The 20573-nt window shown below is 45.1% G+C and overlaps 1 protein-coding gene and 2 long non-coding RNA genes across 3 annotated transcripts in view; 2 read left to right on the plus strand and 1 right to left on the minus strand.

The window, feature by feature from the left end:
* Positions 1–7023, plus strand: part of LOC122911285 — a 136715-nt gene extending 129692 nt beyond the window's left edge. The window contains exon 4 of the long non-coding RNA XR_006385449.1: positions 6962–7023. This is a non-coding gene — a long non-coding RNA (uncharacterized LOC122911285). The remainder of the gene's footprint in view (positions 1–6961) is intronic.
* ZFHX3 (zinc finger homeobox 3) overlaps positions 2607–20573 on the minus strand; it is a 159303-nt gene continuing 141336 nt past the window's right edge. Inside the window, exons 7-9 of the mRNA XM_044255817.1 lie at positions 19223–19325; positions 12479–17929; positions 2607–8638 (exon numbers count right to left, since the gene is read on the minus strand). Of these exons, the coding sequence (XP_044111752.1) occupies positions 6963–8638; positions 12479–17929; positions 19223–19325 (7230 nt within the window). The 3' untranslated portion in view covers positions 2607–6962. The remainder of the gene's footprint in view (positions 8639–12478; positions 17930–19222; positions 19326–20573) is intronic.
* On the plus strand, positions 15559–18500 carry LOC122911286. Its single transcript, XR_006385450.1, has 2 exons — positions 15559–15642; positions 17812–18500. It is a non-coding gene; the product is annotated as an uncharacterized LOC122911286 (long non-coding RNA).

Below are 20573 nucleotides of genomic sequence, written 5' to 3' on the forward strand. Positions count from 1 at the left end.
TTATCTTCAGAGAAAAGGAAAAATCACCCACTAGTCATCCTCCGTATCTTTTACTAGTCCTCTCACACCAGTGTCTGCACTCTGATTTCCAGTACCATCACTGTTTTTAAAATGGGGAAAATTCACACTATAGCCACCTAAAGCTTATATCGCAGATGCGTTCTAATATGCTGAAAACATTCTATTCAAACCGTTTCTCTGTGCTAATTTTTTTCCCTTGTTCCCATGTCTCTTCCAGATGTTTATTTTGTAGGTTACGAGAAAAATAGTAGAAGAAATATTTGGCATTACAGAGAGGCAGAGAATATTCACTGGTGCCTTCTTCAGTTGCTACTCTCAGCTGCTGCTTTGTACTCATTTCTTAGCCTGAAGAATTTGGCCCAAGAGTAAAACTGTTGATCTGAAAGTTCTTATTCCCATGTTAAAGGATTCATAAATTGGATTACATAGTCTTTTTGTTCCATATAGGATAAGAAATGAAACAGTCATAAGGGATCAAGAACAAATTTAGTTTTGCACCTATAATTTAAATGCTCAAGAAGATAGACTGAGAGGAACCTAAACTAATCGGCTAAGACATCTTAAAAATATGTGCCTTTAATTTAAAAAAGGGATTAAAGAAAGAGGGAGGGAGGAAAGAAGGGAGAAAGGAAAGAAGGAAAGAAAATACCCACCTTTGCTGTGAAGTAAAAAGTAATGGAAAGCTGCCTCTACTTTAATGGCCTTGAGAGCATTAATTTCTTTACAAGTTTTGCCACAGCCTTGGCTGGTCCACCCCCAGCAGTAATGTACAGAGACTGAGTGAGCACATGTGTCCTGCTGTAATTAAGGCTGCAGAGCAGAGCAGCAGGTGCAAACTTCTCATCCTTCAACTTGACTCTTAAACTGCTTGTGCTCTTGTAACTTAAAGTCTAAACTTGTTAAAAGCGAAGTTTGGAAGATCATTAGTCTATAACAGGAGCTAGGCACTACAGACATTTCTTTAAAGCAAAATTAGAAACAGCTACCTAAAACATATCAGCCGTTTTAAGATGTTGCCATTTCACATTTTCCAGGGGGGAAAAACTATTAATTCCAAGGAGATTAGTATCCACAGGAGCATGATATTGAAGCCAGATTGGAAGCTGCCTTTTCCCCAAAGAAAAAGCATTTCTAGTAAGGGAGTCCCTTGCCCAACCTTCTTTCAGTGTAATTCAGGTGCTTAGAGATTTTCTGATACAAAGGGCTCAACCATCACTGAGATTTGGTCTTATTTTCTTGTTAAAAATTTATCTGTAGAAGAATTTGAATTGTAGTCACCTTCCTCTAAAGAGCTGAGGCAGCAAAAGCTCTCTGCAAAATAGTTCCATTTAAAATGTTTCAGTGTGATCCTGCCAGATCCTAAAATAATTATAGCTTAGAAAGGCAGACATGGCTTTGGGTCTGAACAATTTCTATCCTGTACCTTTTCATGGGATCAGAAGAAAATCAGTGACATAACTCTTTGCCAAGAAAACATATTGACATAGAACCCTTGTGCTTCTGTGGGAACACCCAAAAGAAAGGTACAGTGCTTGCAGAAAACAAGGGTTTTATTAGGGTTAATATTAAGAACACTACTTGTTTGGCATAGAGGTTCTAGTATTGGCAAGGGAACCAGCATTTCCTTTCTGAGCACTAGCGGTTCCTGTGCCAGTTGTAGAATTCTTTGAAATTTTTAGCTAATAGGGTCACTGCTTCTTCTTCAATGCCTGCCTGGTCCAGGAACTAAGACTTAGTTGACAATGACTGTCAGAACCAATAGAAGAGGATGTCATAGCTTAACTCTGAGTAGTAAAGACCCCTGTTGGCCAAGGGCAGATCCCACAGACCTTGCAAGGACACAGCTAGCCTGCAATGCTGTCCAAGCCCATCTCCTAGAGTTTTGTAAATTATTTATCAGCTGTGGCTATAAATTAGAGATGAATGGAAGGCCTTTGGGCCTGATCTTGGATGTACTCCTTATTAATGAATTTCAGGGATTTTGTGCTATAAGACTTTATGAGGACTGAGTATTCTCTTATATGTAGTCATGCCTGATGCTATTATTTTGCAGACTGTTCTTACCTCAAATTCTGCTCTTAAAGGGGTTTAGAAAAGTCCTTTGGTAGGAAAGTAAATGTAGTGAATCACCCACTTAATTCAACTTACCTTTTATATTCTTCTGCCATCAAGAGTGGATCCAATTCCCAGCTCAGGAAAGTTTAACTTACCTCTCTTCCAGCTATCAGTAAAACTTACTTGCTCATGGTTGTGCCAAGTGTCCACAATTCTCATGGAAACATTTGGAGGAAAAAAAAAAATACAGGTACTATTAGGGCTCTTGAGGGTCAAATATTATCCAAGTTGTCAGGCTTACCCTTCTTAAAGAAATAACTAGTCAGCACCATAACCAAAACTTGTTGCACTTTCATGAACGCCAAGAGATGGGAAATACATGGACACTTAGAAATACTGTAAGAGCCGTGTACCCTGGAATAAGTACATGCAACCTCAAGATATTGTTCAAATTTAAACTTTGCCAGGCATCAATCTTTTTCTCTCTCACACATGCACACACACAAAATCTGATGGCATAAGACAAGAACTTTTGCTCATATTTTTTTTAATGTATCACAATGAGCAGGAAACATACTTGATGAAATATTTTCAAAGGAGTATATTCAATTACCATCTACAATCAACTTAACTATGACAACAAAGTTTTGTGACAAATTTTTTTTTTTTTTCAGTTTGAAAGTTCCATGTGGTTCTGTTTGTTAGTCTCCATGTATTTTGGTACAGTTCGAGATCAGCATTGTTACAGTAACAAAAAAGCTAACAAGACTACATTATAGAAAAACACCAAGAACATCATTTTTGGTTTCACTTGCTCTATTTTTTTTTTTGTTTTTTTGTTTTTTGTTTTTTGTTTTTTGTACATTGCAAAGGCTGTTCATATACCTCTTCACCTCAGGGTCACGTTCATTTATGCTTTCTTTCCTACCCAAACTTGCCCCCCTCCCCCCCAGCCCAAGAAAGTAAACAAACCAAAAAAAAAAAAACTAGTCAAAGCTTTGTTTCACAGTGGGCAGTATCTCAGCGCCAACAAACAACCAACTCAATTTATGCTTCTATTTAAAATGTTTTAATTTAATTTATTTAAAAAAAATATATGTCCATGAACATCAAGTGCACTGGCTTGGGTCACTGCCTCTCTCTCCTGCAACTTCCTGCCATGCCTGATAAACTCAGGTTTAAACACATGCCGTCTGTTTTACTTTATTTTCAATCATGTAAAACTTTGGCCACATTCATCTCTTTAAATAGCTTTTAATTTTAAAAAAAAAACTTCCTAGATTTGTTAAACTTTTCTGTGTGTGTGTGTGTGTGTGTGTGTGTTTCCTTCTTAAATTTTTGTTTGGAAGGATGGAGGAAGGATGGTTGAAATAAGTTCCATTTGGTGGGTTCATATGGTGCCATGACTGACTGACCGGTGTCAAGCGCCAACCCACACTTTGGAGTATTTGAAAAAACAAAAACAAAAAACCAACAACTACCAATCAAAATATGAAGTGTCAATAGAGGTGAAGAACTAATTGAAAAAGTGAGTTGAGATATCCTACCTTCCTACTATGCAAGACAGGAGTTTAATTCTAGTGAGACCAATCTAAACAGTTGAGCACTGTAGTGAATTCATGCTTTGTCAAGGATACCAGTCATAGCCATAGTGGATGTCAACCCACAAACATCTAACTAGCTCATGTTTGACCTCTAATTGTCACCATCACTGACTGCTTTGCTACTTCTGAGTTAATGCTGAGAATTATTTTTTCTTTTTTGAATGAACATATATGTGGGTGATAGAGCTGTAGAGGAAAGCATCAAATGTGCAACCCACTCCAGGATGAAACAATCACATAACCCCTCTGAGAAACACTGGTGGGTGGAAGCATGCTTAGCCAATCTACTCAGCCACCTTGCTGTTGCCAAATACACCCACAGGTCAAGGCATGGCATAACAAAACACTGACAGTCACTCTGCCTCACAGAGGGAGGATGGCGTAGTAGCTCAAAACCAACCAACAAACAAAAAAACACCATTGTGGAGGGGGTGGCTAAATTACAAGGAAATGAACTTAAAGTTGAGGGAGGGAGGGAAAGGGATAGAAATTGCACTATTACCAAGCAATATCATTTTTTAAAACAAAGTTTTCAGAAAAAAACCTAGCAGAATTTGACAGGTAAAGCTAGTGTTAAATTGTTAATTGGTATCACATAGAGAACCAAAAACAAAAACATTTTTTTTCTATATGATACAGACACAGAGTAACATACAACAGTTAAATGGCAAAAAATATATATATATTTCATAGAGTTACAAACAAGATAAAATAATGGAAAACAAAAAAAAACTGTACAACTTTAAAATTTAAAAATGTTCATCTCAAACACAGGGAGAAATACAAGAATTCTTGTTAAAAGAAAATAGCTTGTTAAAACAGCAAATGTTTTTGTGTACTCGTTTTTGACACCTTATGCTACAACTGGATACTGGTATGAATAGTTAGATGGTACTCTTTAGTATTTCTACTTAAAAAAATTTAAAAAAGGAATTTGCACTGTGCATCAGCCTAGTTAGAAATATATACAACAGTTCAGGATCTACTCTTTCATTAAACCAAAAACAAATTCATAAAAATAAAACAGTCCCGGCTAAAAAAGAAGAGAAAAAAAGAAAAAAAGAAATCCATTTTCAGATCTTGGAATGCTCCAGTCTTTTGCAAAGTCGTTGAGTGGCTTCAGCATTGGGGAAAGAAGCCCAAAAGATGACCAATGGAACCTGCATTCACAGTCTTCAAAGTTCCCTTTTGAAACATAAGGAAGAGAATGAAAGGGAGAAGGATTTCACACTCTGGGGGCAAGGGGAGATTGTTTCTGTTGATGTTTGGCTATGAAAAGTGAAACAGCAAAGCATCTACTTGTCTCCAAAATCTACGTTTTAGCAGCACAAAGTTTTCCTTTCAAAGTTCAGACCGTTGTTTTAAGATGAGAAAGGGAGTATGTTGCATTGTGTTACGTGGTACAGGAATACAGATATTAACATAAATACAAGTGCCTCACATACGGTTCCTTTTTTGCTCTCTGTCCATTGCTACCTGCTTCTCTGTTGGCCGCGCTCTGGATCACTCGCCGCTCAGACTGCCTAACACAAGGACAAAACTTTGAAGTAAAAAATGTGTCTTTTGGTATATGGAATTGTCATTAACAGTTGCCTCTCTGCTTGCAGAAGAAGCACATAACAACCTGGGAATCTTTTGTTTATTCTTTCTTTTATTAAACTAAGTCTTGTTTGTTTAAATCAGAAACAAATTCTCAAGTAACAAGAACCCTTTCCCTTTTTTCTGCATCAGCAGTGAAAGGGTGTGTCTTTGGATTTTATTTAAAGCATGAAATTTCTTTTTCTGAGAGGAAAGAAAACAAAAACAAAACCCCTAACCAAAAACTTTTTTAGAAAGAAAAGCACACAGTCCAATTACACAAACCGAAACAAATGCTTTAGTTTAGGAAAAGAATATTTGAAGCATCCACCAAACAAGGAAGAAAAGAAGGGAAAAAAGAAAAGTTAAAGGAAAGATCAATAAAAATTAAATGGCACAAGGCTTACAGACATAGGTAACTAGAATTATATGCCTTTAAAAAGTTTCAACTCCCCAACCAAAAATAATCTGTGAGGATCCTAATGACCCCTAGAACCTTTTGAAATTCTTTCTTTAGTTTTATAAAATAATTCTGCAGCTACCCTCTAAGAAATGAAGGCAGCTACCTTAAGTGGGAGATTATAGGGTGGGAGGAGGAAGGAGAAAGTGGAATTAAGGGACAAAGGAGAGAAAAGCTTAGGCGAATCAACGGATTGCAATCTATTTGCTAGGAATGAACAAGACAACATCAAATGAGGAGCTGTCAGCTGGACCATACAAAAAGCTAAATGTACACAAAAGGTTTTTTTTTTTTTCCTTTAAATCTACCATACTGCTTCAGTTCATTTCCAATGCAACAATCTACTCAACACCAAAAATGGTCATATCTATCATAAATACAGAAAGTCAGTTTTTAAAACTTATTTTTTTTAAGCTACAAGTCCTCAACACTCTGTGTGTGGGTTTTTCTTTTCTTTTCTTTTTTTTTTTCTGAAAGTGGGAGTGCTTAACTTTTCCCCTTGAAATTGGCTTCAGCAGAAAAGCTATCCCTTAAATCCCCAGAAAGCTAAAGCAGTTCACATTGTTTTTCTCGAATACTTTCTGCCCATTTTTTAAATTAATGAAACAAAAAATCTTTTCTGGAACAAAAAAAAAACCAAAAAAACAAAAACTGAAAATATATTATAAAACAATGATTCTGAAAACAGAACAAAGTGTGAGCGATTGACCTGAGAATAAAAAGACATTACATTTCTTTTTTTCTTTTAGCAAGCCATTGGTATCTGAATGCTAAGATAGCAAGAAATTTAAAACTGTAACAAGGTGGACTGCTTTCCCATACAGTGCATGCCGGGCTCCTCTGTGCTATCAACGTGGGGTGTTTATTGAAAAGGGGCAAATATACAAGGGGTTTAAGCTCCAAAGACATTAGGGAGGCCCTGCGGACTTCTGTTTCCCAGACCAATAGTACCTTCAAAAGGACACAATGTAACAGGGTTAAGGTTTTTTTTTTCTTTTTTAATATTAAAAGAAAAAAAGAAAAGACGAGAATGTAAAATCACCGGCATAGATAGGTATATGGGAAAACAACCCACGCTTTTTCTTTTTTTTCCTTTTTTTTTCTTTTTTTATTCTTTTTTTATTCTTTTTTTTTTTTTTTTTTTGGTTAGAAGCTTTGGAATTGCAGTTAGTCTATTTTTGAAATTGGTTTGTTATTAATCTTTTTATTTAAATTCATTTGTTTGTATTGTTCATCTTCAAAGCTTACAATCTGAAGGTGTCCGTTCCTACACTGGTCAGACCACTGTCCTTGGGGCAGCTGGGGTCTTTGGGACCCTCCACCGGGCTCGCCGGTCCGTCGGACTTTTGGCTGAGATCCGTGTCAGACTCCTCCGAATAGTCGTCTGTTGGCATCGAGGGCTGAACCCCTGAGGTGCTGCATGAACTTGAGGTAACCGTTGAAGATGAGGAGAGAGGAGGAAAAGAAGGGGGCTTCGCGGCTGAAGCCCGGGAGACCACTTGCGGCCAAGACTTCCTGGAGGCGTGGGGGGAAGCGGAGGACGAGGAGGGGGCGGCGGCCGACGGGGGAGGGGGGCTGTCGTTTGAGTGAGCGGCAGACTGCGAGGTAGATGCGGTGCTAGGATCGGGGAAGCAGGCAGAGTGAGGTAATAAACTAGGGTGCTCTTTGGCGTTTCTTGCTGCTCTCGTGATTGTTCTGTGTTTGTGCAAGGCCGACTCGAGATGTTGACTCAGAGCTTCCTCCCCACAGAGCGCGCTCTCGCACGCCAGGCAGTGGTACGAGCCGCCGCCACTACCGCCGCCGCCGCTGCCGCCGCCGCCGCCGCCGCCGCCACTGCCGCCGCCCGTGGGGACGTGAAGCACCATCTCTTGCAGGTTCACCACAGACTGGCCGAAGAAGCAGAGGGACTTCAGGTGGCTCCTCGCCGCCTCCTCGTCACCGAAGCCCGCCTGGCACTTGCGGCAGACCAACTTGTACTGCACCTTTGGAACAATGAAGGGGTCGTAGAGGGAGTCCACACTTTTGCTTTCCGCTTCTGGCTCTTCGGGGGGTTTCGGCAGGAGGGGGGACACCTCACGGGGTGCGTTTTTCTGCTCTTCTGGTTTGGGGGATTCTTTGGCAGGGTCTTTGTCTGGGGAAGCAGCCCCCTGAGGGACTGGGGTTTGGCTTACTTTGGGCTGCTGCTGCACTTTTTGCTGCTGCTGCTGTAGTTGCCGCTGCTGCTGCTGCTGGATCGCCTCCTGCAGACTCTGCTGGTATTGCTGGTACTGCTGCAGTAGGGAGCCCGGGGACAGCCCCATCAGGGCCTGCGACAGCGCGGGGCTGTAGGGGAACAGGCCTTCCATGCCATACATAGGCTGCAGGTACCCGCTCTGCAGGGCGCCAGGGATCTGGGGGGCATAATAAGGAGAGAAGCCTGGTACAAAGTAAGGAAGGAACTGGCTCGTGAGCAACGCTGTGGGGTCTGAAGTCAGGGCTGCCTGCAGGGCCTGCAGCTGCGCAGGGTCCACTGCGTACTCCATGGCGGGCAGCGGGGCCGAGATCGTGGCTGTGGCCGCTGCGGGGGCCTCTCCTTTCTCCTTCTTGGGGACAGGGAGGGGCTCCCCTTTCCCTTTGTGTGCCTTTTCCTTCTCCTTTACCTTCTCGCTGTCTTTGTCCTTGCGTTGCTGTTGCTGCTGTTGTGGCGGGAGCTGTGGCGTCGGGGGTGGCTGAGTTGTAGGCGGCGGCGGCTGCACCTGTGGCTGCTGCTGCTGGGGTTGGGGGGGTTGCTGAGGGGCCATTGCCATGGTGGCTTGTGCTGGGGTCGGGGAGCTCAGCGATGCTGAGGACGGTTTATTTGGTAATCCAGATGTGGGGAGGCCAGGGGAAGGAACTGTTGTGCTGGGCAGACCCATCAAGTTCGGTTTAGGAGATGTTAAAGCTGAAAGAAATGAAGACAGAAAAAAAACATAGGTCAGTCTGGGGTGGTGAGGCCGAAGCTCAAGATGTTTGACTTGTGTCACTGGCATTTAGTCTGAGATCTCAAGGCTTAAAGTTCAAAGACCCTCTCAAAACCACCATTTTCAATAGCAGGTTCTCACCAGGCTCAGGGTTGGATAGCCTTGTATTCTAATCAGTGCCCAATCCTGGGGCAGCTCCCCTACTTCTCCTTTCACTTAAACAACTTCTAACGCCTTCCTGCCACACATGCCACACCCACTGATTCATATGTTCTTTGCCCAGTTCCCTAACCTAGCTGTTCCAGCTGGGACATTTGAACCAAAGGCCTTCATCAAAGCTCCACAGAAAGAGTGTAGCTAAGAGGCCCCACCAGAAGTTGTAGAAGAGTGAGGTAACCGGAGACAAGAGCAAAAATGCAAGAAACCTGGCCCAGCCCCAAGATCCTGTGAACAAACAAATGTGCCTCTCTGGCCTCCACTGCTACAACTGAATGGATGTGTTAAAAGGGCAGAGAGGAGGAGCGGCAATGGGAAGAAACCCAAACAATCCATTCAGGGAAAACTGTCCCATTGCTTGGCTCAGCCGATCTGTTTTAACCAATCTGCTGAAAACTGTAACCATCTAGGAAGACGACTGTGAACTTTGCTGGCGAAATGAGCATCTTCTCTTCCTACACATTTGAATGACATACAGAAAGGCTGCAGATGCTTGATAAAGCACCCCCAGGAAGAGGAGAAAAGCAGTATCAGAAGTGTTGATACCACTGCTTTCTAAGACATCGCAATCTACTCATACTTATGGGTAGCAACTGTCTTTGACCAAGTCATTGGGTCCACATGGGATACAGCCCCATCTGCAGTCACACTCTGCCTATAAGGCCTTCACCCAGTCCAGAGCCTAACATCCTCCCTCACCCATATTGCTCTCCTGGTTTGAGTCTTTTGTTCCAGGGTGATGGAAGACAGCATTGCTCCTTATACATCAAGCTTCAGGTGCATTAAGACTAGCAAGGTGGTGGTGGTGGGGGAGGATAGCAAAGTGGGGCATGGAGAAAAGATGTGCTAAATGATGAGATGCTGAGAATTCCACAGGCAGCAGACCTCGGATCATTCCATTCACCACACTTAAGACACTAGACCATATTCATCCCTTCTCTTCAAAGGGCACCAAAATGTAAAATAAAAAATCCCACAGCTCACTATTTCATCTGGACCCCTTCTGCCAGAAAGCTGGGGTTGAGGAGGTTCTATAACATTGATGCTGTCCTTGTGAGAAAAAACAGAGAAGCCCAGGCCTGGGAGAAGACAATGCTGGCTTCATACTGGTGCAGCATGTAAAAACCTTCAACCTTCAGATGAAGAGAACAAGGTTGCCTCGAGGTGCCAATCCCAGAAAAATATCCACTCATGTTTGGAAAGCCAAGGAGGATGCTTCCCTTGGCTTTGTATAGCAGCATTAATTTGCTCTTTCAAAACAGCACACAGGGACCACTGAGATGAAGTCATCCAATTTCCTCAGTGCACAGAAGGAAATGAAACCAGAAAGAAGCATTTGACTCTGAAAAATGCCAGTAAAGGTTCACTGGTTAAACTGGCATGCACAAGATGGAGGGTGAATGGATGAGGAATTCGACAACTTAGGACATGGCTCTTTCTGTCTACTTCTAGGCAGCAGGCCTGCTCCAAGTTGCAGGTTGGAACCAGAGCCAAAAGATCAGCGAGGCAAGGGAAAAACATCTAGCGATTTCTCCATCTCTGTGGCATCAGGCTTTCAGGAGAAAGATCTGGGTCAGGAGGTCTTAAACTGACTTCTGTATCTTGAATAGAAGAGAAAGAAAATTTAAGGATCATTTACAGAATCCTAGTTGTATTTACCAAGCTCTGTACTAACCATGTTTGATGTAGTAGCTCAGTATATCCTCAAAATAATTGTGTGGCCTCAGTTTTCTCATCAGCAAGATTAAAACCAAGTAATGCATTTCATTGCCCTGATACTGGTCCTGCACCTCTGGGGTCAGACTGAGGCAGTATGGGCTGCGTTTGACACACAGCTGCTATGTGGCCTTAGGGCCACGGACTGCATGGAACCTCAACTTTCTATGATACATGGTTGTAGTGACTAAAGGAAAGGTCATATGGAAAGAGCTTACCGTTGGACCTCACATACTAAATACAAGTTCCTTCCCCCATTCCAGATCCAGCGTTCCTGTGAGCTGTGGTACAGTCTGGTGGTGGTAACTGGGACAGACTGGTAACCCTGGTTGCCTCTAATAGTTAAGAGCATACCTATCTTGAGTCCACTCTTAGTGGTCAGAACCTGAGTAGCACTAAACATATACCTGTTGACTGACTGGCTCATATTGGGTGTTGTGGAAGGAGCACATAGCACTGGGAGCCTGGAGGCCTGGGTGGGAGCTCTGGCTCCTACCCTAGCTTGCTGAATGGTCTTGACCTCTCTGGCCCTCAGTTTTCTCATCTGTAAAACAAGGGGAATAGATCAGACATTCTGTTTTTTTTTTTTTTTCCACATTATTATGAAATTTGGGACCATCCCAAGCCCTTCTGCCAAGGTCCTGGGCTGCAAGGGTAATTCAGGGCCTAGACACTTTCCATAGCTTGATTCTTGGCTTTTGTCTAGTTGGCTTTAGCATGATTCTGTGACCTTACTTGCCAACAACTATAAACAATGACTTATATATCACAATGCCTTTACCACTGCAATCCCTGGGAACAGAGACCCATTTTGAAGGCAAGGAAGCACTCTGAAGGGCTCTCCTTTGGTAAAGGTACACAGGTCAGTGCAGGCCTGGGGTGGGACTGGGTTGGTTGGGGTGGATCTTGCTGACTTGCACCTCAATTTCACAGGATCCTGGAGGTTCAATTTAGGAAAGACAGCTGGCTGCAGAGAAGTTCGGTGAGGGCAGAAGAGGAGGAACAAGAAAGGGACACAGGAAGAACTATCAAACTCCCTATTAATAATAGAAAAATAAGAGTACCAAATATATGACTGAATTAGGGGCTGGGGGGAGTCAAAGAAAGAGAGAGAGATGGGTGAAAGGAAATGAAGGGGTGATGAAGGCTCCTAAAAATGAGCATTAATGGTTTTTGTCTGTTTGCAGATTCAGAACTGTATTGCCCAACACAAGAGTCCTGGTCAGTGCATTCAAGAACAAAGGTAGTCTCAATATAATGGGATTAGTATAACCAATGTTGTTCTGTCTAGGTAAGAAGCCCAGGAGTAAGGATCCATTTATGAGAGCTTCTTCTCGATAGCAGTTCTGCCAGAACAGCTCTCTAAAAAAACACAGGCGGGGACCACAGGTAAGGACAAAGACTTACTTGATTTAAGTTCTCTGGAACCAGTTTCCATAAAGCACAATCCAGAAATAGCTACAATATTCAAATGTCTTCTATTTTCAACAACTATCTAGATGGGATTAGCAATTTCACAAAGACTGACTGGAAGGATCTATGCTGGAAACCTTTTTCTTGAAAATAATCCAGGATTTAGGATGCCAGGACCCTCAAGTTCTTCCCCGTAGCATACACCCTAGTAGTGTTACTGAACACCAGGCAAGAGAATAATTTCAGAGCAGACTGTTCAAACCAGAAGGCCCCATCCCTGAGACTGGGAAGTCAAAGAACCACAGCACTAGGGAGACTTAGTGGAAGGCGCCGAAGTTCTGCTGCTATTAGAAAGCTAGAAAGGGAAGCTTCTGCTTATCTGTCCAACATTCAAAGGGTTTGGGTAGTAGCCCCAGAACAAAACGGTATTTGGGCAGCTATTTAATGCTGTAAGAATCACCTAGAGCAGAACCCACCTGTGTTGGATGGAGTAAAGCCCGGCAAGGAAGGGCTGTTGAGGCCGGGGAGCAACACAGGAGGAATGCCCTGGAGCGCCGGATATGCTGTAGGAAGGTTAAGAGCCTGAAGAGGGGCATTGTCAAACATCCCTTGCTGCTGAGCTGCCAGTCCGAGGACCTCATTGGCCTTTTTAATCCGGTCCAACTCTTGTTGAGCCATCAACTGACGTACAGTGGCTGGGTCAAAGTATTCTTTCTCCTTGTCCAACTGGCTTCCAATGGTGTCCTTAACTTTGGAGATATGCTGCTGGGAAAAGATATGGTCACGTACAGACAGCCGAGCGCTGTACTTGATGCCACACAAAGTGCACTCTGTTTTCGGTCCCTCGTAACTTGTTTGGTTTATACCAAAATGCTTGGCCATGCTTAACTTGGACTTCTTTTCTTTTGCCCGGGCATTCTGGAACCAGACCTGAACAACTCTCTTTGGCAGTCCAATATCATTGCCCAGGACCTCACACTCTAGCATGGTGGGCGTCCTGTAGTCATTAAAGCACGACTTGAGGACTTTCAGCTGCAGATTGGTCATTTGAGTGCGAAAACGTTTCTGCCCTGGCCGATCCCCACTGTCTCCAGATTTGCCTGCTGACCCACTTGCACCAGGACTCGGGGAGCAGGGGTCTGCAAGGCTCGAGGTTTCACTATAGTCCACTGTACCTTCATTGTCATATTCCTTGCTGTAAAAGCTTGGGGCTGGGCTGACCAGACCAGATGACAACCGATCTTCATACTCAGACATTGCCATCATGGCTGCTTTGGTCAACCCCTCACTGGGTGCAGAAGAGGATTTGGTTTCAGTTGCTATTCCCGTCGCGCTGTCATTATCTGCATTGCCCTCATCTCCAGTAGTGGTATCTGTGATTGCTGTGTTGACAGAGGAACAGTCATCATTGTCCAGCTTAGTTTGGTCAAAGTTCAGATTAACTGAGGACATGGAGGGGCTTTCAAAGTCTTCAATCCCTTCCACCTTGATGGAAGAAGGGCTAAGAAGAGTTCGGGGAGACAACTCCATGGTTTTACTCACAGGTGAGAGGGGGACACCTTGGCCATCACTACTGCTGGGGGGTAGGTGGGAAAAGCTGGCTCCATCAAAAATGTCCCCTTTCATCTGGAGTCCCCCATCGCAGTCTAAGAGCATTGCAGACAGAGTTAGGTTGTAGCCTGCTCTCTTGGCTTCATGCCAATGACGGGACCGGATATGAGCCTCGAGGGCAGTCTTGGCTTTGAAGAGTGCTCTGCAAAAAGGGCATCTTCTGTGGGCCTGCGCTGGGCCCACCGCGCGGAACTGTCCTTTCCGTTCCCGGGCTCGGGTATTCTGAAACCAGACTTGTACCACACGTTTCTTCAAGCCCACCTCGTGCGCAATATGATCCAACATCTTTCGAGTTGGATTGGAGTCTAATAGATACTTTTGGTACAGGATCTCTAGCTGTTCTGGTGTAATGGTTGTCCTCAAACGCTTGTCTCTCTGAGGCTCTTCTCCTCCCGTGCCACTGTCGTTTTCTCCAGGGCTCGCACTGGCCTTTTCCTCCAGCTTCCTCTTCAGAGTGTTCATTGTGGAGGTTGGAGTCGAAGGAGACGTGGCCGAGCTGGCTGGAATCTGAGGTATAGCCCCAGAGAGCAGCTGGCTCGCCAGGAGTGGGTTACTAGGGTCAAACAGCATGAAAGGCATATCCAGTGACCTGTCCAAAAACTGGGGGTGGATGAACTGGTTCTGCGCACTCAGGAAATGAAGCTGCTGATGCTCCTGCCAGTGCTCGAACGACGGAAATGCCAACTTACACTGATCACACTGGTAGGGGATTAGCTGAGGAGGTAGGTTTGCCAACTGTTGAGGAGTCGACGTGTGGAGGGGCTTGAGGGGCAGGTGGGAGAGCTGGGAAGGACTGGGGCTCGACTGGGGTAAGGGGCACTGAGGCGGGGGTGCTTGTGGAGGAGGCTGCGGTAACGAAGTGGGGGAAGTGAGCTGGGGTAGCTTTTGCTGGGCCGCGTTTATCTTCTGCTCAGGCTGGTCTTGCTGCAGCTCTGCCTTTGGTTGTCCTTGCTTTTCTTGGGTTTGGTTTGGCTGTGCACTGGGAGGTTCAGCCTGCTTTGGTTTCTCATCGCTTGCCTCTGTTTTTGAACTGAAAGAGGCCAGTTCGTCAGCCTCCGCTGTGAGCTGGAGGAAGGCGGAGGAAGCTGTGTTGGCTGATGGTGCTGGGGCGCTGTAAGCCTGTGCGGGCATCGGGGTGCTGCAGGAGGAGCTGGTGGGGGTCAGGATTTCCATGGCATCCATGGAATCCTCATTCTGGCTGTCATCCTGCCCCTCCTCATCCTCATCCTTGTAACACAGCTTCTTCTGATGCTTGATGAGATCAAAGATGCGCTGAAACACCAGGCTACATTTTTTGCACTGGTAGTTCAGGTTGCTTGTTCGAATATACCTATCATTTGTAAGCTCACGCCGCTCTCCATCTTTACCCTCCCCCTGATTCTCATAATTCTTCCTGGCCTTCTGTCGGGCATTCTGAAACCAAACCACTATGACTCGGGTTGGAAGGTTGAGTAAATTCGAGAGTTGCTCAAATTCGTCATCCTTTGGATAAGCATTGGCATCAAAGAAGTCCTGTAGGACCCTCAGCTGGTAGTCCGTAAACCTTGTTCTCGAAGACCTCTTGCTTCCCCAGTACTCCTGCTTCTGAGGTTCCGGCGAAGGGGGCCGGGAGTCGAGCTTGAGCTCCTCCAGGCTGGTGATAGGAGGATTGCTAAAGTTGTACGGGGAATCCTTGTTCCGCTGACGCTCTTTGAAGAGGGTGTTTCTGAACCAGTGCTTGATCACTTTCTGGGGCAACCCAGACTTGTCTGCCATTTCTTTGATCTGCTCTTCACTGGGGGAGTTGTTAATGTCAAAATATTGCCGCAGGACCCGGAGCTGGTCATCGGTGATCCTGGTGCGAGGCCTCTTGTTCTGCTGCTGGAGCAGGCTGGGGTTGAGCTGATGCTGGTACAGCTGGGCCAGGTCCGCAGGCAGAGGCTCCACAGGTCCAAGCTGAGGGGGCAGCTGAGCCGGCAAGGTCTGCAGCGGCATCGTCTGCATCATCAGTGGTGAGAAGATGGGCAGCTCCATGGGCATGGAGAGTTGGGTGAGCGGCACGGATGGCTGGGTGGGCGCAATCGTGGGTGAGGTGATGGGGGGGGCTGGCGCAGGGATGGCTGGGGTGGAAGCGGGCTGAGGTGGTGCTGCAGGAAGGGGGGGCGGAGGAGGTGGGGGGGGAGGTGGCGGCGGCGGCTCTGGGGTCTGGGGCCTCAGGGGGTACAGTTTGTCGTAGTGCTCTCGGTACTGTTTAGCAAATCTCTCTAGCTGTTTAAAGGGAAAATAGTTTTGATGAACATGTTCTTGATGACTCTTTAAAATCAAGATGTTAGAAAACATCTTGCCACAGGAGTCACACTCAAGCTTTTCCAGATTCTCTCCCTGCTCAGTCTTCCCATTCTTCTTCTGCACCTTCTGCTTGTTCTCATTGTACTGAATGACCAGCTCAAAGCCAAAGTTCTCCAGCAGGGCCTTGGTGGCGTTCCCTCTTGCGTCTGAGGCAATGCGTGGAGGGAGCATGGAAGGCTCAGAACTAGCTGCTGGGGCCAACTCTTTCTTCTCTTTAGCCTTCAAGGCATCTGGCAGCGATTCCTTGGGTCCTGGGTTGCCCTCTCCCACCTCGGCACTGTCCCTCTCTCTCTGGCTTTCTTTTTCCTTTTCTTTGCTGATCGGTTTGTTTTTCTTTTCGGAGTGCTGGCTGGGCTGTAGCAGGGCAGAGTGAGTCTGGGACAGAGAGAGCTGGCTTTGCTGTTGCTGCTGCAGGATCTGCTGGTGGCTCTGTGGCGGGATCTGAACCTGAGCCTTCAGATCGTCTAGCAGGCCCGGGCCTGTCCCTGTCAGTGTCAGCGCCCCGCTGGTCACTGGCAAGCTCACCTCGGGGTTGAGCTGGAACTCAGCGCTGGGGATGTAGAAGGGGAAGAGGAGATGCTGCTGCTGCTGCAATTGCAGCAGGGTCTCTGTGGTCATGGGGAAGTGAGGAAGCAGGGTGGGGTTAAACAGCTGGGACTGGATCAGGGCAGCCTGCTGCTGCAGCTCCTGCTGCAAGTGAGCTTGAACTTGGGCCTGGGCCAGTGTCTGTGCTTGCTGCTGCTGCTGCTGCTGTTGCTGCTGCTGCTGCTGCTGTTGCTGCTGCTGCTGCCGGGATGCAATCATATCCGCCAGCTTCTTCCGATTGGCCTCCTTGGGCTCTGAAGGGGAAGTGATGTTGGCACTGATGGGATTCCCCAGGGGCGGCATCCCTGCACTTTCCGTGGTCACTTGGCTCAGTAAATTGGAGCTCGGAGTGATGCCAGCGCTGCTGGGATTGGTGGTGGTAAAGGTGTTGCTGCCACTGGTGCTCACAGGACTTGGGGTGGAGGAGCTCAGGGAGACACTGCTGCTGTTCCCCGTCCCGTTGCTACCGCCACTTGCAGCTTCCAGCTTGGCTGCTCGGGCCTTGGTTTGATGCAACACAGACCGCATGTGGATCTCCAAAGTGGAACTCTGGCTATAGGCCACGTTACAAGTGTTACACTTGAAAGGTTTGTTGTCTGGGCTGCTGGTGGGTTCTGGCTGACCAGTTGCCGATTCCTGAAGGGCTCTCTTTAACTTATGCAGGTGGGAGACAGAATTGTAGTGCACTAGTAGGATGTTCTTCTGAGTGAAAGATTCCTTGCAGACTGTACACTTGTAAGGGCGAGAAGGGTCTAGAAATTTTTCCATGGTGAAGTTGGGGCCTTTTCTGAAAGGTAGAGCTCTCTTTGGCTCTGAGCCTGAATCTTCTTGTACTGACCCAGAGTCACTGCCCGTTGGGCTCTGTTTGTCTTCTAAGTCACTCTCTTCCTCCTTGTCTTCCTCAACAATTATGGTGTGGTCCTCTGCCAGGGTAGGGTCTCCCATAGCCAGGAGGTCCCCATTGGCCAGAAGGCCTCCATAAAGCTGTTGGATGTCAGCCTCACTCAGCTCCAGGTGGCTTGTCTCAAGGTGTTTTTTCAGAGCCTGAAAAGTTCGGAAACTACGCTGACAAAGACAGCACATTGTGGCGGCTCTGATCACGTGGTACTGAGAATGGAGCTGCAGCTTTTCAATGGTCTTGAAAGCCAGGCTGCACTGATTACAGCGATACTTGTACACATGGCGATCTGACACGGGCAGCTGAGGCCTCTTGGCATGAACCTCATTGAAGTGCGTCTGAAGAGTGGCGGAAGTTTTGAAAACCTGATTGCACCCCTTCTTCCAGCACAGGAAGCCGGAATCTTCTCTCACAGAGCCTGGGTCAGCAGAAGAGGGCTTCAGATCTCCACTGTGCTCTGCGCTTACAGAGGGCAAGATGTTCTTTCCCAGATCCTCTGAGGTTTCTGTAATTTTAAAAAAAAAAAAGAAAAAGAAAAAGAAAAAAAAAAGGCCAAGCCCAGTGATAAAGAAGGCTTTGTTTCAAGGATGGCACCCACAACTATCTACCTAGCAAGTCCTTGTGAACATTGAATCTTATAGTAAGGGAAATACCCAGTTGGAACAGAGTCTCTCCACACAGCCCCTGAAAAGAGTATATACTATAAGCAAGTGCACATGAACAGAGGGGACTAAAAGGAAATAAAAAAGTTGCATTCATAGTAGGTCTGTATCCTATCTTGGATCTGTTTTTACACGCCATTCAGTTGCTTGACTCAGAATCTTGAGTTTCTCAAGAACTGGTTTGAAGGTTACTGATCTTAGACTGGATTCCCTTTTGCGTGGACCCGAACTAAAAAATATGTGAATTAATGCTATCCTAAATTGTGGGGATTTTAAGATAACTGTTGTCCATTGTAATATAAGAAATTTTGGAATATGTTTTTTAGCATAATTTGTTGTAACATAACTTTTGACTCTCCTCTCTGTTCCATAAGAAATGAACATTCAACTGGCCATTAAATTATATAAAAATTATTTTCTACAGTGATGTCATCACACCCATATTCTGACCCTTTTAAAGTCAGCTGTTTACCTTCTAATATGGAAAAATTACAGGGTGGGGGAATTGGGGCAGTAGTGGGGCTGAAGTCTTCCCAGCTGAAATCTTAGCTGCTGACAAAAGGTGAAAGATGGAGAGCCTCCTCTAAGTGGAGGTCTAATGACCCACCTAGCTAGGAACCACTGTGGGGCACCAGCACAGGGCTGAAACAATGTTCTTTCTAAATGTACCTCTATGTAAAGTCCTAAGGCAATCCCAGAAGACTCAAAGAAGAACTCTGTGCAGAGGAAAGTTAGAGAGACAGCTAACCCAGTGCTCTGAATTCCTTCACACGCTCCAAACATCCCTAATAATTAAATCCTAAGAGATTGCTTAACAGCTGAGAATGGGGAGTCACGGGTCTACTGACAATCTCTGGTTATTCACTCCCTAAAAGTATAATCTAAGGGGAAATGTGTCCACCAAAATCCCCCTGGTTCTCACCGTATTTTCTTTCCACTTTAAACCATACGAATGGTATATAAATACATGCCAAGAGCCAGAGGATAAGGTAGGTGACAAAAGTGCCCCCACATCTCTTGATCCGTTACATTCACCTTAGGAGGACTGTAAGAATTCTTGGCACTACTGCTCAGTGAAAATTTTGGCCCAATATTTCACTTTGTTCCCATGTGTAGGGGTCAAGAATGACACTAACCAGGCTGCTTTCCTGCCTCCTCCAAAGTGGAGTTCCCATCTCGGTCTGGAACAGCTGCTGGCAGGAACATACTGCTGGGCATCACCATCTCAGGGGTGGTCACCTGAGGAGTAAGAGGCAGAGAAATGAGGAGAGTCAAATGGACAGGAAAGAGACACGAAATAGGGAAGTGTGTAAAAATTATTTAATAAGCAAAATTAGCCTTCACCAGTGTAAAGCTGGAAGTGTCACTTTTCATAGCTCAGTGAAGATTCATGTTTATTAGACAAAGCTCACATCAGTCAAAAGTGTTTCTACGGTTACATTCTGGACATAATTAGCAGTGCACACTTGAAGAATAATCTTATTATTAATATTTTTCCTTTATGCAGAATTTTGACTTTGATCACTGACAATGTTTTGTCATGGGCTGTGAAACTTCTTGTGCAACCAATTAGGTAGATAAGTTGAAAGGCCCACCTTAAGCTGCTGAAAACATAATAAGGGCCCTAATTAAATCATACCTAGTAAAGTACACTGTAATCTTGAAGCAGGGAGCATTGTAGTACTGTTTTCAAAATGTATTCAGGCAAGAAGAGGAGGGGAGTAAGAGCGAAGGAAAGGGTAAGAAGAAAAGAAAAGAACAAAGAGAAGGCCTTAGCCTTCACAGACACACTGCAGACACACTGGCAGATTCTCCAGGAAACAACACTTTGTAACCCTTTAGAAGCTAGATCAAGTGCAAACGAGCATTCCTTACGACTCACTTCAGCCAGGATTTCTGCTAGAGTCTCTGCTTCAGATGCCCACCATCGGAGGGAGCATCTGGCCAGTGTCCCAATCACACAGGGTAGGTACCCTACACAGCATTCTACACCAGGGTAGCCTCACCTTGACCATGGCTATTTTTTGCTAATATAGCAATTACAGCAATTCCAGAATCAGCCTGGATCAAGTTAGATCCTCCGACATTTTTCTCCAGGCTTCTCTGACATCTGGCCAGAAGTTTGCCTAAAGAAGTTATCATTTGCCCCGCATTAACATGATAAACAGCCCTCAAATTCAACAGAACGATAAAAGGTTGTTCAGTAAAAAAAAAATAATAATAATAATAATAATATTCCTTTCCCTACTATAGGGTAGAAAGGCAGTAGACGATGAGCTTGAGAAATGAACTGAACAGGAAGTACAGTCACACCACTAACCTTTCTACATGGCTTCCAGCCGTACCTGAAGGAATTTTTTCCCATGAAACTCAGGTATAATATCTGTACTTGCTGGTACAGAGACTGGAACACCTACTTTACTGTTCAAAATTAAATATTTTAAATAAATTACTATTAATTTTTAATGTTTTTAAGATCCTGGACTT

This window comes from Neovison vison, chromosome 7 (assembly GCF_020171115.1).
Source record: "Neovison vison isolate M4711 chromosome 7, ASM_NN_V1, whole genome shotgun sequence".
Classification (NCBI taxonomy): Eukaryota; Metazoa; Chordata; class Mammalia; order Carnivora; family Mustelidae; genus Neogale; species Neogale vison.